General features: G+C 42.1%; 1 protein-coding gene and 1 long non-coding RNA gene across 3 annotated transcripts; one reads left to right on the top strand and one right to left on the bottom strand.

The window, feature by feature from the left end:
* Nucleotides 1-9: 9 nt before the first annotated feature.
* SLC16A14 (solute carrier family 16 member 14) lies at nucleotides 10-14,977 on the bottom strand. 2 transcript variants are annotated; one of them, XM_017822289.1, is made up of 6 exons: nucleotides 14,468-14,977; nucleotides 10,203-10,421; nucleotides 9,646-9,944; nucleotides 8,638-8,781; nucleotides 3,654-4,646; nucleotides 2,018-2,166 (listed from the first exon to the last, which is right to left on the bottom strand). In XM_017822289.1, the coding sequence occupies exons 3-6, from the start codon at nucleotides 9,905-9,907 to the stop codon at nucleotides 2,018-2,020; spliced, it is 1,548 nt and encodes a 515-aa protein (XP_017677778.1). In that variant the 5' UTR covers nucleotides 9,908-9,944; nucleotides 10,203-10,421; nucleotides 14,468-14,977. The 2 variants fall into 2 exon arrangements, with proteins under 2 accessions (XP_017677779.1, XP_017677778.1); XM_017822290.1 differs by lacking the exon at nucleotides 14,468-14,977 and having other exon boundaries at nucleotides 10-2,166; nucleotides 10,203-11,244.
* LOC108500924 lies at nucleotides 6,008-13,593 on the top strand. Its single transcript, XR_001876062.1, has 3 exons — nucleotides 6,008-6,219; nucleotides 11,237-11,374; nucleotides 13,496-13,593. It is a non-coding gene; the product is annotated as an uncharacterized LOC108500924 (long non-coding RNA).
* Nucleotides 14,978-16,944: the final 1,967 nt, after the last annotated feature.

The following is a 16,944-nucleotide window of genomic DNA, read 5'->3' on the forward strand; positions in this document are numbered from 1 at the left end:
TGTATTTTTGGGTAATGTAACTTTATTCCCAACATACGGCCCATAGAAAGATATAATGCAGATATTACAAGTGAACAGCATATTATTTATTACTGTAATATGCAAATAAAGTTACTTTTGACAAAAGACAAAGTGAATATCTATGTATGAAGGGTACATATCTTTCAAAAAGAAAAAAAAAGTAAAATAAGGGAAATCATCACTTCAATATATATATTTCACAGATAAAAGACAGCTCAGTTAAAATAAGCTATCAGCAGCATTCACAACAAGAAGACATTAAACCTGTAACAAAGAACTGATGTGAAAGTTTATGTGAACATCTTCTCCAACAAAAAAAGCTATTTTTAAGAAGTTACAGTGTGTTCACACCATGTGTTGCAGTTCAGTGCCACCTCAGTTGTTTTATGTGACTTTTAAAGGCCATACATAACTACTATACGATTGAACTGATCTAAATCTTAAAGTAGTTCAGGGTTTTCTTAAGGGTTTTTTTTTTTGGCTCATTTCAGTGATCTATTTTAAAATATGTCCTTGCCAACAGTTGTAGAAGTGCAACACTAAGAAGCTGGTGAATTGCAATATAGAACAATACACAGAGTGGTTCAGAACTTTTTCTCAGCCAACTTTGCAGCTATAAAGAGGACAAGTAGTGTTGCAAACTCAACTGTGTCTAATAGTTCTTCAATATAATTGAATAGTATCAATTGGTTTTTTTAAGGAATTCCAGCAGCACATATCAGTGTTATACTAAGAACCTGATTTGTCATGCAAAAAACTTTCATAAAGCTAGGAGGATAAAAACATACAGTGGCTTTTCTTTGACAGAAAAATTAATGTGAGATTCACCTCTCAAAGCTGAAAATTATGTCCTGTCCCACCATACAACACCTTCTGCATTGGTTACCAGGTGCTTCATGTTAAGAAAATTTATTTGAATAATTCAAACGTTCTTTAGCTCTTCTATGCTCTGCAGCATCTTATTTTCTAGTGAATAAACTTCTCAAACATGACCAATCTTATTCAGTTCATGGTGTACACTATGAGCAGGAACACAACTGCTCATAATGTAACAGTTTTTGTTATTAAAGTAATTGTAACAGAATTTAGTGTGCTGTACTAGAGCTCTTTCCCATGGAAGGACTCAGTGGCAATGTTAAGAAGTTCTACAGTACCTCTAATTAGATAAAGGGGCCACAGACCCCAGACTGTTCCTGGAATCATTTTCCAGTCACGAGAATATTTTCCATATGTTTCCCATTTCTGCATTTATGATTTTTTTACTTCAGGTGCATTAAGTGTCACAGCATTTATAATGCAGCCTGTGTGTTGAGGATGGCCACTTTATTACGCAGTTGATACTTTAAAAAAATAAAATTAAAAATCCTTGAAGTAGAATCACAGAATCACAGAATATTCTGAGCTGGAAGGGACACACAAGGATCATCAAGTCAAAATCAGTCACTTCAGAAAAATATAAGAACTTTTCTTCAGTTTTGTATCACAGAAATAGTAATTTTAAAACATTCAATTAATGGAGTTCTTATACTAGCATTTCAACAGTACTTGACTAGCCAGGCAAGAAATACAATCATTTTCTTATACTCTGTAACTATCAGACTGAACACATAGTAGGAGGGACCTTTATAAATCATTCGTGTCCTGACCAAATTCTCTTGTGTAAATCAGGAGTAACTGCACTGCAGTCAATGGATTCTCACCAGTGGTTAGTGGTGAAAAGTTGAAAGAGAAGCAAGGGTAAAGGCTACTAGCATTGTGCTGATATTAAAAGACTAGCAGTGTGCTTTTAATCACTGTATTTGGTACTTCTAAAGTAAGAGATCTTAATTATTTTAAAAGCATGTTTCTCATAATTTATTAGCATTATGGAGCACATTTGCTTTTCACTTAAGTACAGCTTAATGTGGTTGGTTTCATAAGAAAAACATCTTCATACTGTCACACAATAGAAACATGAAATCAAAAAAGTTCTGTAAAAAAACTTCTGGAATTTGTTCTATACTTGTGCTTCTTCTGTAGATTTTTGTCTTGGTTGTTTCTTTTGAATACAAGGTTGTATAAGTAAAAATATTATTCCCACCATGTATAGCAAGCCAGCTATGTAAAAAGAAAAATCATATTTTTGTGTGATGTCATAGATCCAACCTGGAAAATAAGGACAAAACATGTTTGTTACAAAGCTTGACAACAAGGTATACTGCATGGGAAAATACAAAAAATACTTCACATTTCTCTGATGACATTTCAGTCAAATCCATAGATGTTTTGTGGAAACAAACAATTTTCAAACAAGTTGTCACAGGTCTGAATTTAAAATAGACATTTTGTAATCCCAAACCAATCAGCTCTTCCACCCTACTACTGCCTTTGTGAAATCCCCAACACTGCCCAGTTCAAATGCTCTGCCTTGTGCAAGCAAACACATTCCCAACAGCTTCCTCAAAGACTCACATACCAGTAACAGACTTCTGAAGAGATATAATCTCAGTGCTGCAGTGACTCTCATTCCAACCTCAATTCCTTTGCAAAACCACATTAAAGTTATTTCAGAAAGGTCTGAGAACCCAAACTAGCAAAATTCTCTCATGTCACGCTGGCTGCATTGCGATGCAGCACAAGATCAGCAGCTCTTTTTACATCAACCACTTGCATCCTATTTGCTTCGTAACCAGTGACCAAAGACAGAGCCACGTTCGGCATAGACTGAGAGGTGCTGAGGGAACATATGGCAGAGTGAAACACTGCTGCTTCCAAAGGGCACTGAGTGAGCTTTCTTCTGACTCAGAGGTGGGCACAGGAGCTGTTCTCTCTTTTCTGGGCTGCTCGTGCTGCCAGTGGCTTCCCTTCAGCCCACAGCCATCCCTGGCTGACCATGGCCAAGACTATCAAGGTTTTTTTCTGCTTTCTTCTGACCAACATCCCTGTAAAAGAGAGCTGTAGGCTGGTACAGTACTGACAGTTAGGACCCCTATCTCTTCTGCACTTCCCTGCCTCTTTCTATGAGAAAATTCATAATGAATGTCTGTTCAAACCTAAGTAACTAGGGGTACTATGCATATTACACTTCTACCTTCTGCTGTGAATGGCAGTAAAGAGGTTATGAGCACTTCAGTCCCCAGAGTAAGTATTTCTGGCTGAAGGAAGGCAAAGTTAGTTACATCAACACATCCACTGGCAGCTTAAAGTGGTGACACCCAAACACACCCCACAGTTCTTGGGGGTAATAACTGTGGTACAAACAGCTGCCTGCCCTGGGAACTAATCATCATTTTTTCATGTGGTAGAGGAATGGGTATGTATGGTGCATATACTATATAAAACAGAAAAATAGGTTACACCTTTCTAGTTGAAAAAAAAAGTGCATGACACTATTTTAGGGAAACATACCATTGAAAGCATAGATTGTAATAAATCTGGGGTTATTTCCAAGAACTGGAATTTGCAGTGTGAGCTGGTACCCAGAAGATGTGATCTGTGACTCTGTACAATTTAAAGCTGAATGTTATAGTCCATTCTGGAGTAGTTGTGATTTTGTTAACTACACATGCTCATAACATAAGAAAAATTAATAAGAGAAGGAGTCATACAGTTATTATACAAACATCTGTTGTTTAGCAATTTGAACTTTTTACCTGCAAAGGGTGGTCCAAACAATGCAGATATTCCATTGGCACAAATGATGATGCCATAGGCATTTGCAAGGTGTTTAGTTCCAACTAAATCTTCAGTCACAACAGGCATTAGAGAAAAATAGCCACTGGAAAATCCTATTAGAGCACAAACCACAGCCAGGCCGACATATGTTTGTATTAGTGGCAAAGTAAGAATGCAGGTGACCAGGGTAAAGTTAGCCATAAGGAAGACATTCCATGTGCTGATGCATGGGAGATCAGAGATTATTCCAAGGATCACTTTACCAAAAATATGAACAATTGCTATAATGGATGTCAAAGGAAATACATTGTCCTGCCTAGATAAGTTGTACTGCTTGACTATTTCTGGAAGATGAATAAAGGGAATGACAAAGCTGCTATAGGCAAACAAAGCCCAAATTATAAAGGCCACAAATACTCTATTGGTAAACAGTGATGCAGCTCCAAAGTAGCTGGAGTACCATAGTGCAAAGCCCTTCCTGACTGTAAGTGTCAGCTGGCTCACTGTCTTAAGCAAGCGCAGTCCATACATATTCCTTCCGCTCCCAGAGCTACCTCCGATTTCTATGTGCTGAGCACTCTCAAGCACTTCTTCATTTGTTGCCTCTTCTTTTTTCTCTGGTTCTTCACCGAGGACTCCATTAGATTTTATAGTCTCTGTAGAATGGGACAGAGCTTTTGCTTGATTATCTTCACTATTACTTCTCACAACAGATTTTTCACTCAGGTCTTTGGGGGAGAGAGGTCTCATAAGTGCCCCGCAGACACAAAGGTTCAGAGAGATGGCACCCTGGATGAACATGGCATTTCTCCACCCAAATTCAGTGCAGAGGTACTTCAGTAAGGCAGTCATTAAGAAAGCTCCAAATCCTGTTCCTGTGGTACTGAGCCCTTGTGCAAGTGCTCTTCTCTTCTGAAAATACTGCCCCACCATGACCACTGCAGGCAGATAAACCATGCCACTTCCAATGCCTATGAAAATAATAAAAAAAAAATCCAAATAAATTTAAACTTTTTGCCAACAATGTAAAAAGCAATGAAAAACATATCAGTTTTATTCCTAACTTTTATGCAAGCATGCTGGTAAAACCAATAATAAAAATTAATATTCAATTCTGATGTCAGCTTTCATTTCTGTCTTGTAGTGTTTTCCAAAATTTTCAGTACTCATTCCAGTGAGAATACAAAACACATATTTAACTGCTGGAAAAACTTAAACACGTGGAAGATAAAACCTTAGTTCAGCATGACACTGCTGGAAGGGCACAAACGTGCCACAACCAATCAGGGACAGTTAATGTGAGGACAAACACAGACACACCCTATTCTGCATTTGCAATACCTGCATCTGATTGTATCAGTGACCCGAACTGCTTAGTGAGCACATCTTGCTGCTTTCCCCTAAGTTCACCAGCAGTGAAGATTCACACTGAGTTTTTGTCCTTGCTCTGTAACTGTGGTGCCGCAGTGACCACGATATCTGTTTCAGGAGCCAGCACCAGGGCTTAGCACACTGGGGGGACCTTGGGTGGCTTCCAGGCTGGTTCTGTTTGGGCACTCCAAGGAAGTCCAGGGAGGGCCACACAGTAGCTACACAGGCGTAAGTCTTAAAAGGCAGATCTCTAATTTTGTAGAAACCCCCTCACCTGTAGTTAAAAACCAAGGTATTCATGGTATATACTTCAAGCAGAAAGTGTTAAGAGCTGTGCAAACTCATCATTAAAGAAGACAGTTGCCCATTTTTTCTCACAGCCTATTCCTCATAGAGGAATTTGGACTGGAACAGGTGTATGCAGAAGATGCTTCCCAATACACTGTGATCATAATTCAGAAGAGTGTTTTGGGGTTTAAAAGTTTTCCTAAATAGGTGATAACACAGCTGCAAGCAGCTACAGCATGATCTAGCTACAGCTAGGTGAGAGAAAGAGCAGTGATTCCAGCAAAGCCTGAAAAAAAGCCCTTCAACATCACAGCAGTGATCATAACCAGAGCTGACTTGTTTTGCCTATTAGAAGTATTTCTTTGCTGGGCAAATACACATTCAGGTTTTTATTTTGCACAAATGCCCCTCCCCAGCCACAGAGTTCAGGGAGGCCTCTTTGCCCCCCTGGAGACCTCCTGCTCCTCAGGCTGCCCTGGAGCTCTCCTGCCCCTCACTGCTGGCTGCAGTGAGGAATCAGCTCCTGCTTGCACCAGTGCTCACCGTGTTTCCCCAAGAATACAGCATTTTAAAATGGTGTTATCTTTTCATTCTGTGGGCTACATAGCAAGAGACAGTCTGATTACAAGTGAAGGCCTCATGTACCTGCCTCACAGGCACACACGGGGCCGCAGGTCTCTCCTTGCCTTTTCCTCCCAGATTCGTCAGGGCCAGCTCGGCTCTGCCCCCGCCATGCAGGGTCTCGGGGACAGTCTGCCCCCAGCCCACAGGGCCTGCCAGTGCCAGCGGCTCCAGAACGGGTGAGGGGAGAAGGCTCCTCTGCCCCCACACTGCTGCTGAGGGGAGGAGAGCCCGCAGAGCGGGGCTGGGGCTGTCGGCCAGGAGGTGAAGGGACCAGGCTGTGAGGAGCTGGGGAAGGGGAACCACCCTGAGGTAACCCCCCGGGATGGGCTGAGGCAGCAGGCTGGCTGCGGACAGGGAGACACGGTGGGGGTCACAGGGACATCCTGTGAGAAGGCAGGAACCATGAGTAAGCCCACAGGCACAGCATGGGGGCCCAGAAGTGATGGCAGCAAGAGGCGGCCACTGTAAGGGAACAGCAGCCATGAGAACATGGCACAGACTTCCCTGGGGTGGCGGGGAATGAGGTGACCATGAGCAAGGGGATGGGACTGAGTGGGCAGAGCCCGAGGCGAGGGGTGAGTGAGGAAACCATGTGTGAGGGGGTGGTGAGCCAGGGATCAGTGAGTCAAGGAGATGGTGAGTCAGGGGACAGTGAACGGAGGTCTCATGGAGCTGGAAGGAACATCTGAGGCACTGCTTTTCTGGCCAGAATTACTCCTGCAACACCATTTTATTTCTCCACCTCACATAAAAGTTTGCTTCTGAATTTTTTCCATATAATCTTTGTCACTTTGTGTGTGCTCTTCCTGAAAAGCAGCAAGGGCTGAGGGAAAAATATGTAGATTCCTGCCTGCTCAATTATATTCAATATATACAGAAACAGAAATTCTGAAAAAGGCAAAATCCTGTCTGTGGCCATTGTTCTTTGTTCAGGAATTTACATTACTGAAGTCTATGGTATGGTGGTATATAAAGAGTCAGTACAGTGACCCTTGCTAGTTTCAATATTTCTCCACCCAGAAGGCTAAATCAAAATTTCTGTATAGAAATTCTGTAGCTTTCTATGAAATTCTATGAAAGGACGGTTTAAGAGAATGCCGAGTACTGAAGCTATTATTAGTATTACAAACAATTCCTTTTTTTCATGACGTTTCCATCTGTCACATATAATACAGACACTGTGCTTCATTTGCAAACATAGCTGGCCACGTTATCTGTGGAGTGAGTAATATTTCAAAGCCCCTTGATTGCTCAGTGTTGCTCAGATGATAAGTAAAGCCCAAATTTTATATTTCTTACTCAGGTAACTTTCACATTTCTGCTTCATCTCTATTAACAGTATCTCTTTGCAGAAATGAACAGTAAATAAAATGAAGTAGTGCTTTAAGCAGATAATACTGGGCTATTCTACATAACTTACTTAAAGTAACTAAATTTTTTCACAAGATACATTATTGCTAGAACATGAGCATTCAGGCACTAAGGATCTGTTGATTTTGAAAAAAAAATGCCTTTTCATATTTTGATCAGGGTCTTACAAGTCAAAAGGTTTTCTAGACATCTAATTTCAATTAAAATGACAAAATATTACTTCGGTCATTTTGGTTGTAAAAAAGTGTAGCACTATTTGTTGCTATACATGATTGCTGATACAATGTGAATATCCTTTATTAGAAATTAGGTATGAAATCCAGCATCATAAATTATCCTAATTGAGGCTGGGATAGAGTTGATTTTCTTCCTAGCAGCTCATACAGTCCGTGTTTTGGATTTGAGGCCCAACTACAGTTGATAACCCAGCATGTTTTAGCTGTTGCTGGGCAGTGCTTACACAGCACCAAGGCCTTTCCTGTTTCTCACACCCCCCAACAGTGAACAGGCTGGGGGAGCACAAGAAGCTGGGAGGGGATGCAGTGGGACAGGGGACCCCAACTGGCTGAAGGAATATCCCACACCATTTCATGTCGTACTCAGTAATAAAACTGGGAGAAAGAAGGAGAAAGGGAGGGCATTTGGAGCTGTGGCATTTTTCTTCCCAGGTAACAGCTACATGTGACCAAGCCCTCCTTTACTGGACATGGTTAAACACCCGCCTGCCCACGGGAAGTAGTGAATGATTCCTTATTTTTCTTTTGCTTGCGCACACAGCTTTTGCTTTACCTGCTAAACTGTATTTATCTCATTTTTACCTTTCTGATTCTCTCCCATCTCACTGTGGAAGAGTGAGAGAGGTGCTGTATGAAGCTGATCTGCCTACCAGATGTAACCCACCTCACCCTTTAGTTTTAAAGCAGCACATAGTTATTATAATCCGGTATTGTATTAATGTGGAGCAACTCCTGGAGAAAACATTTCCTGTTTCGTCCTGTGACAAAGAGAGGAGTTAGCTATATATATAATTCAACAGTGTTTTAACTTCTTTAAATTTCATTTGTTAGAGTTTGGGTTACATTAATTCTTCCAATTAAAAATGTCCTCTAATATATTCACTTGGCTAAAACTGATAAAAGCCCAATCCACTGAGTAAATAATTAAGATTTCTAAAAAGATAAAAGGCTGTAAAGACTGTGAAAGAAGAGCTGGAATAACTTTACAATCTAACTTCCCTCTTGACTCACTCGGATAACCTTCAAAGGAATCAGAAGTAATTGAACTTTCAAACATTAGTGCAGCTCTTACCGGCTGTCACTCCAAACGTAAGGAAGAGGTAGTGCACACTGGAGGCATAGGCACTCAGGATCCAACCCAGGGCATTCAATATGCCTCCAATTATAGCTGTCAGGCGGCACCCACACATGCTGATGAATAAACCAATAAAAGGACCTGTTAAAAACCATGAGAAAAAAAAAAAAAGAGAGAAAAGATAAATTATTTATTTAATTCTCTTGCTCTAGCAATTTTTCACATTGACTTTTTTAATGCTTTAAATAAAACGTAAAACATCAGGCAACTTGTGCAATTCAGTTTATTTTCCATATTACTGCTTAAAATTATGCAAAGAAAAATATGACCAACTGATCAAATACTTAGCAAATACCTGCAAGACCTAAAATCAGAGTTGCCTCATGAAGGATAGACAGTTTAAAGAGAGGAAAAAGCTGAAACTGCTGTTCCCAATGCTGATGCTGTGTGAGTGCAGGCCTTTTTCATAAGTAACTAGAAAGTAAACATTTTATTTTGTTTTCAGTGGGATATTTTAGGCAGATCTAAACACAGCTTTTTCAATCTTCATTTAGGGAGCCATAGGTGTATATATACACATACATGCAACCATATCCTCCAGATATTATTTTGAATTGATCCAACCACAACTTAAAAAGTAATTTTTAATTCAGCTGCCAAACTGAAATATAAACTGAATTCAACATTTTCTCCTCCTAGATAGAGTACAGAAAGGACCACAAGCTTCACAGATCATCTGTTTCCTTAACTGTAGTGAGACCTTGAAGTCACAGGCTTCCTTTCCTGCTCATCCCGTCTCCTGGACTGACATCCCTATCATCTTCCCTGTTGTTCCCTTTTCCATCTAAATTGTAAAACTCGTCCTAGGGACTTCAAAAAGGCAACTCAGGACTACTTTGTCAGCTCTGCTAATAAAATGGGAAACTAAGAAAATACTTTAGGGATGACTGGCAAACATATTCTAAAAATCTATGTAGTTTTGAAGTAACTGATGCTAGAACATACCTACAATAAGTGTAATGCCCATGCTGAGGGAGCTGACCCACGCTGTTAAGCCACGGCTCTGATTAAACTCTTCAAGCCACTCCATGTTGAGTACTCCAAGGGCCATTTGGGAACCCATGATAAGTATGTGCACAAGGAAAGAGGAAAATACAATCATCCAAGCCCATCCTCCATCGATGTTTGGATTAGGCTTAATTGGCTTACTTCCAACTTTTGAGTCGTCTCCAAAATCATACCCAATATCCTCTCGACTAGCATACATTTTCTCCACAGGATTCTGAAACAAATGCAGTAAACACCTACAAAATACACACACAAATATCAGACTTTTTATTTTGGCTATAGTGAATACCACAAATCCCTATCATATTTCACCACTTTTATTTAGTGCAGTTCTCAAGTTAATATTGTGATTTCAGTGTTCAAATGTAAAATGCTTAGAAAATTGTCCAATTAATTTATTTCTTTGTGTACCTTATTATCATGGCTGTCTATGCAGGAGTATTTACAGGCTAAGAGTAGGCTGCATTATTTCCATTAGTATAGATTCTACTTACTTTCAGGTGGCTGAGAGCACTCACTCTTCATGGGTTGACTGTGGTCACAAAAAAGACTGGTCTCTCTGTGTATTTCTTCACACCTTTTGCTGTCCCAGTAAGATTTAGTGCCTTTGTGTTCAAGTTCATAAAGCTTTGAGTAAAGAAATGAAATCCTCAAGAGGCAAGTAGGTGAAGTTACCCCATCTTTTCAGAGGAAACCAGTTTTCAGATGTATTTCTTCCTTAGCAATGGCAGAACAAGAATGAAGACAGCAAAAGACAAAGAATTACGGTTCTTGATTTTCAAAATGCTTTCCTTACATAAATCACAACAAGGGGATTGTTACTACCTCTCTGGGAAGCTTTTTACTGGAGTCAATGTGACAAACAGTTTGCTATTATGCTTTCAGTTTCCATAGTATTAATCCTTATAATCCTACCAAAACCAAAGAATTCTTCCAAATGAATGTCAGTGCCTATCAGAATCAAACCCACAGGCAGAGTTATGTATAGGTGTACATAGGAGCAAGCCATACTTAGCATAATTTGATTACTTCAGTTTACTGTAGTTACTCTAAACAAAGATTGCAACACAATGTGAAAATAATTTCAAGACCATTTTTAATTGATTAACATGCAAGGTGCAGAACCCAGCCTTCCCTCCATCTGATTTCTGCTGCAACAGATTGAAATATTACCCAACTGTGGAGCACCACACAGGTTTCCATGGAGACTAGAAATGTAATGATACAATTTACCAGAGATGGTAATTTTTTGTCTTTCCTTCTCCAGAGAAATAAAAAGAAACATCAGCTTCACGGCAGTTGAAACAGAGAAGAAAGTTATCAAAAATTGTTTAAAAAAGCTCCTTATATATTCTGTGAGCCCTCAGAAGGTGTCTTTCTGGGCTAGCTCCTCACTGCTGCAAACGGGCAGTGAATGGACTAACTCAGATTCTGTACCAAATGAAGATTTGTCTTTAAATGCGTGACTGCATTTTGCTTTTCAAGGTACTACCTTTCCAAACGATTTTACTTTTTTTCTGATTGCTAGATGAACACAGAGAGATGGCCCTGGAGTATTCCACGCTGATACACAGATGGAGTCAGCGCTGACTGGTCAAAGCTGTTTCTCTCACAGACACCAGTGAACACCTGCTGACATGTGGGACCTCCCCAGCCTGGCTGTTGGGTAAGTTACCTTTGCAGTCAAGTGCCACCTGACCCATCCTGGCACTACAGGCAATAATGTGTAACTGAGGGCAGCTTGGACACGTAGGTTCCTCCAAGAGCACACTGATTTGCCTCATACAGTGAGCTGGAGCTAAAATATGTTGTAATCCTGGCATAAAATTTTTCAGACAAATACTCTTCAGTGACTTAAGTTCTCCCTAGCCCTAACTTGGCCATGGCAGGTATTGGTGACAGGGAGGAAGAACAAGAACTTGTGGACATTTAACACTGCATGGACAGATAAAGTGGGATCGATTGATGAGTCCACACCTGGCTGCCAGTGGAAATGGGTACTGAAATGCCTTATAGGCTTTTGCTTTCCAAAGTGAGAAACAGGAAGAATGGGGATGGTGCTTAGAGGTCTTTCCAGAGGTTCCTGCAGGGTGTTTGAGGCAGGAAGGGTAGCAGGGGAGCCAGGCAGAGCCATGTGGGGGTGCAGACTTGTTTTTTGACAAGGAGACAACAGACTGGGATAGCCTTAGTTACAAACATAGCTCATCCTTCCTCTACAAAGGGTAGGTCTTAAAGGTGACATCTCAACTCTTTCCTAATAATGTACTTGGAGCCAGATCCCCTGTTGCTGTAGTTTAGAGAACTACCTATGGAGGATTCAAGAGAGAAGACTAACTGCATAAAGGCGATAAACACAGTGAATAATCGTGCTAATGGGAAATCATGAGAAATAGCAGAATGAGGGAAAATCACAAGCTATTATGCATGCTCTGCATAAGATTAATGAAAATGTATGATGGATATTACAGCACATCTTTGATAATGGAATACAAAATTATGTAACTGAAAATTCAGAGTCAGGATTAAATGTGAGGCCTCACCTTTCTCTTTTATGCTTTTGACTGCTTTTGTGCACACCTGAATCCTGATACTGGATACAAAAATTTTCTTCTTTGGACAGAAAATTGACACGTCTTTTACCTATTTTAAATTATTTGAAGCAAAAATAATTGACATTGAGCTACAAAGATATGACACTCATCTCTGCAGTCTTGCTGACAGAATGGGCTTAGATTGAGTAGATGCAAGTTAATGTCATACTTGCATCAACCTCCACAAATCTTCAGAAAATGCATATATTTTCCCTTTGAACTGGATTCTTGCTTATTATTACTGTTTTACTGTTAACTTTTCCCTAACGTCACAATTTCAGAGTGAATTCACTCAAAAGCAGGCAAGTCATCTCCAATAACTGCACAGACTCTCAGGCTCTGGATAAAGCAAGGAATGGATGCCTGGATCACCTTCCCAGTACTGACTCATCGCCCCATGGCCCGTTGTGCCCAGGAGAAATGCACTTACCTGTCCTCAGCCTTCTTCCCACAGCACAGCACAGCCAAAAACAGTCTCATGAAAGGCAGAGGAGCCAAAGGGAGTCTTTGTAATTATGAAATCCTAGAGAGCCAGGCCAGTTTCCCCAGTAAGCAAGGCAGTGAAGACCCATTCGCAGTAACAATGTTTGAATACAGCCCCTCACAGGGAATTGCATTTAAAGGCAGGAGAATCTGGATTCCTGTTTGGTCAGCTGGAGAAGATCTACATTTTTTTTTTTCAGAAAAGCTTTTAGGACTGTATGCACACAAAGTATGCAGAGCTCTCAGAAAAATGGCCCAAATAGTAGTGCCTGCAAAGATGCTGAGCTTTTTTGAAAATCTGACTCATGAGCTATTTCAGGGGCAAATGCAGGTGCTGTAATAAGACCATGGTTAGCAGCAAAATACCCAAGTTCCCTGTACTATCAGTGGAGCTATAGCTCTCTAGCCTGTAGTTGAACTAGACCACTGAAAAACATCTGATCTTGATGTAAAGTCCATATGATGAATAATTGACATATACTTGGGCAACCTCTTCTAGCACGTGACTGCCTCAGTATTAAAAGTTACAGAATAAAATCGTACTTTAAAGGCACTTCCAATGGATAACTCATAAACGTATTATAACTAGTAATGAGTTTTGCTTTGCAATATTCCCAGTAGACATACCACATGTAATTATTTGTCTGCTGAAGGCATACAGAAAAAACATTGTTAAAAACATCGTTTATTTTGGTTTTCGTATGTTTTGGCAGTCTGACCTCACCTAGCCAACACGAGCGCTTCAGCTGTCAACGACTTCACTGGAGATGCAGACACTGGCCACTTCTGCCACTCAGAGCCACAGTGGAAGGAGTGTGTGTCCAGCAAAGAACACAAAATCGGGGAAATTAAATGTTCAAAAGGCTAACTGCCAGGGTCACAAGTTTGCATAAAGTCGGCAGCGGTTCCATTTCCAGACTGGGTGTGCTGCCCTGCTGTCCCTTCCCGAGAGCTGTTTCCCAAGCCCTGCTCTGACCTCCCCGGGCGATCCCTCGGTGCTGTTCTGCCGCGGTGCGACCCACGCGTGGTGCCACGTCCCCGGGGACTGCGGGGATTGGTTTAGGCAGTAAAACATTTTTCTCCTAAGGGAACGGGCAGCTTTTGCCAAGGGAATGGTCAGCTTTCACCAGGCACGCACCTTTGTTTTGTGCAGGGTTACGAGAGCAGCCCAAAGGCAAGGGATGTACTTTTCGCCCCAAGATAACAGATTTGGGAGCTCCACATGCTGAGCCTTCCCCCAGCACTCCAGTGAGGTTCCCCTACGCGAAACACCGCCGGGGCGGGCACGGCCGCCCCTGCCCGCGCCGGGGCTTCTCCGGGGGCAGCGCAGCAGCGCCGGTGGCGGCCAGGGCGGGGGCCCGGGCACGGCCCGCGGGGCTGCGGCGGGGGCGGCGTTCGGGAGGGCGGCGCGGCGGCGGCACCGCCCGCCCGCGGAGCACAAAGGATGACCGCGAGTTACCCCGCTGCGGCAGCGGCGCTCCCGGCCCGCCGCGGGTCACGGGGGTCCCCGCAGTCCCCGGGCAGCCCCGCGCCCCTGCCCGCGCTGCACCGTGCGGGGACAGCCCAGCCCGGCCCGGCCCGGCCCTGCCCTGCGCGCCTTTGCCGCAGGCGGTCCCTGCCCGCTCCCGTCCCGGTGCCGGTGCGGGTGCGGTGCGGCGGCTCCCGGCTCCTCCCGAGGTACTCACCGCGCCGGGCTCCGCCAGCGCCGCCGTCCCTGCCCGCCACGGCGCCGAGCCCCCGCTGTCAGCCCAGCCCGAGCCCCGAGAGCTGCTGCGGGCTGCAGTGTCCACCTGCGCCCGGCCCCGCTCAGCCTCGCCCCTGCTCGCCGCCCCGGGGCTTATTTTCCATTGGAGTGCGGCACTGGTCTGGGGCCCCCTGCCCCCCAGGCGGCTCGTCTTCTGCACCGCCTTGTCTCCATTCCCTGCAATTTCAAATCTCCACGCTCTTTCATTCCTGCGATACCGGCTAATTCTGGTTTGGCGGAGCAGATTTGCAATCCTCTCACATGCACACTCTTGTGGCTGAATGAAGTTTATTGCTGCACAGGTTATCGCCGGAAATTTACATCCCAGAGAGTTAGAGGATATAGTCCAATAAAAACAGCCAGTATCAAGATCTTAACGGCCGTTGAATTATGTTTACTTCTTCGTTGAATTTATGCAGCTAAACCACCCTAAGAATGAAGCTCGAAAGTTTCAGTGTATGGTACCGTATTTGTGTAATAAATAAGTTTCAAAAATATTACTCCCTTAGGAGAAAAGCTGCAGAAATACATTATTTTTTCAGACCAGTATTCGCACCTCGGTCGTATCTTTCTGAATAATCTGACTAATGAGATATATATTCTGCAATTCATTGTTTTGATTATTTGCAGTGAATATACCCAGGCTAAAATGATTTTATACCACCATACAAAACTTTCATCATCGAAGAATCTTGATGTCCTAGCAGTGCACGGAGTAGTATAAATGAAGACTGTTCAAGAATATGTAAGAAGTACTTTGAGAGAAAAAAAAATGAGGAGAGGCCAACAGGAATGTTTTAATGGTGTTGTTAATGCTGTCTACGTGCAAGACATGGTGGTACAGAATCTGTTAGAATTGGTTTTAGAGGGGTTAAAATATGTGTTTGGGGGTTTTTATATATTTTTTCCTACATTTTTATTTGACTCTTTGGTTTATCTGCTGTTTACACATGAAAATCTCATCTATTTTTTAATTCAAAAAATGTGCTGCTCCATTATGTATTTAGTCTATCAAATATATCATTATGAAACACTTCTATCTGGGTTAGATTCAAGTGTGTGGCAGACTATGGGCTGTTGCTATGGCTTCGGTCTTTACATAAAACTTACACTACTTTGCATTGTAGTCTTCAAAAAATAATCCTTTCCCACAATAAACAACTGGATTACTGTCAGAGACTTGTGATTGGGTTATTTATTTTTCTTTTATAAATAAAACTAGATTTGTCATTTTAAAAGACTATGACACTGCATTGCAAATGTGTGTCATTCTGAAGTATACATATTCCTTGGTTCCTTTGTGTTTTACAGAAAATACCTTGCCCAACAGTGTATGGGCATTCTTATCCCAGAATTTAGCTTTGGCATTAGCTTTTTGGCTGAAGTCTGGTTTCTTAAAAGGTATAATGCTAGGTATTTGACATTTGAAATCTGCTGCTTATTGACTAATGTTATTACTCAAGTTTGAGACACATATATTTGCACTTGTGAATTATCTAACATGCTAACATGCTTTATTAATCTGGCACAGAAATAGATTTGACAGGCTGTTAACCCCACATTGCCTCCAGTACCCGAGATGCTGCCTGCATGCCTAAATCCTTGTGCCAACAGAGATTTGATCTGATGGAGAATTCACTTAGCTGTGTCATACTGCTACAGCAGTTCTGCTTCATGTGTCATTGTGGTTCTGGGCTATAAGCCTGGATTTATGCTGTCTTTTCAGAAGGTGAGTATGTAAGGACCTACTTGAATTTAACCATTAAATTGTGCAGGTCTAGCAGCAAGGGTACAAACTATGTTCAGTAAGGGAAATGTCTGTTTTGTAAGAATGGGAAAGACAATTCTATGGTATCAGAAAAAGTGCAGTTTTTGGCAAAGATGAATAAGGTGCCTGATCCACTAAAATAAGATGTAAACCAAGTCTGACAGATTCTGGTGCACCCGTGCACAATCAGTCACAACTCCATGGACTCGGCTTCAGACTTTTGCTCCTTGTTTTGCCATTCACTACTGCTGGCAAGAGTCCAGCTCAACAATCTTTGCCGCTCCCCTTTGGGTAGTTTTAGATCGTTATCAGATCTCCCCTTATTTTCTTCTTTGCCAGGCAAACCAAGCCCAACTTCTTCAACATCTCTTCACAAGTCATGTGCCGTAAGCCATTTACCATCTTATCAGCCCTCTGCACATCCCTCTCCTGTTTCTTGAAATCCTTCTTGAACTGGGGAGCCCTGAACGGGACATATTATCCCAGGTGTGGACTCATTAGCACTAAATAAAGAGGGATAATAATTTCTATTCATCTGCTGCCCATGCTCCCTTCCGAATGTAGCTCAGTGTATGGTTCACTTTCTTCGCAATGAAAACACCCTGTTGGCTCCTGTCCAACCGAGTGTCCGCTGTGACAGCCACATGCTT

Source organism: Lepidothrix coronata, unplaced genomic scaffold, assembly GCF_001604755.1.
Source record: "Lepidothrix coronata isolate B3197 unplaced genomic scaffold, Lepidothrix_coronata-1.0 Scaffold97, whole genome shotgun sequence".
Taxonomy (NCBI): Eukaryota; Metazoa; Chordata; class Aves; order Passeriformes; family Pipridae; genus Lepidothrix; species Lepidothrix coronata.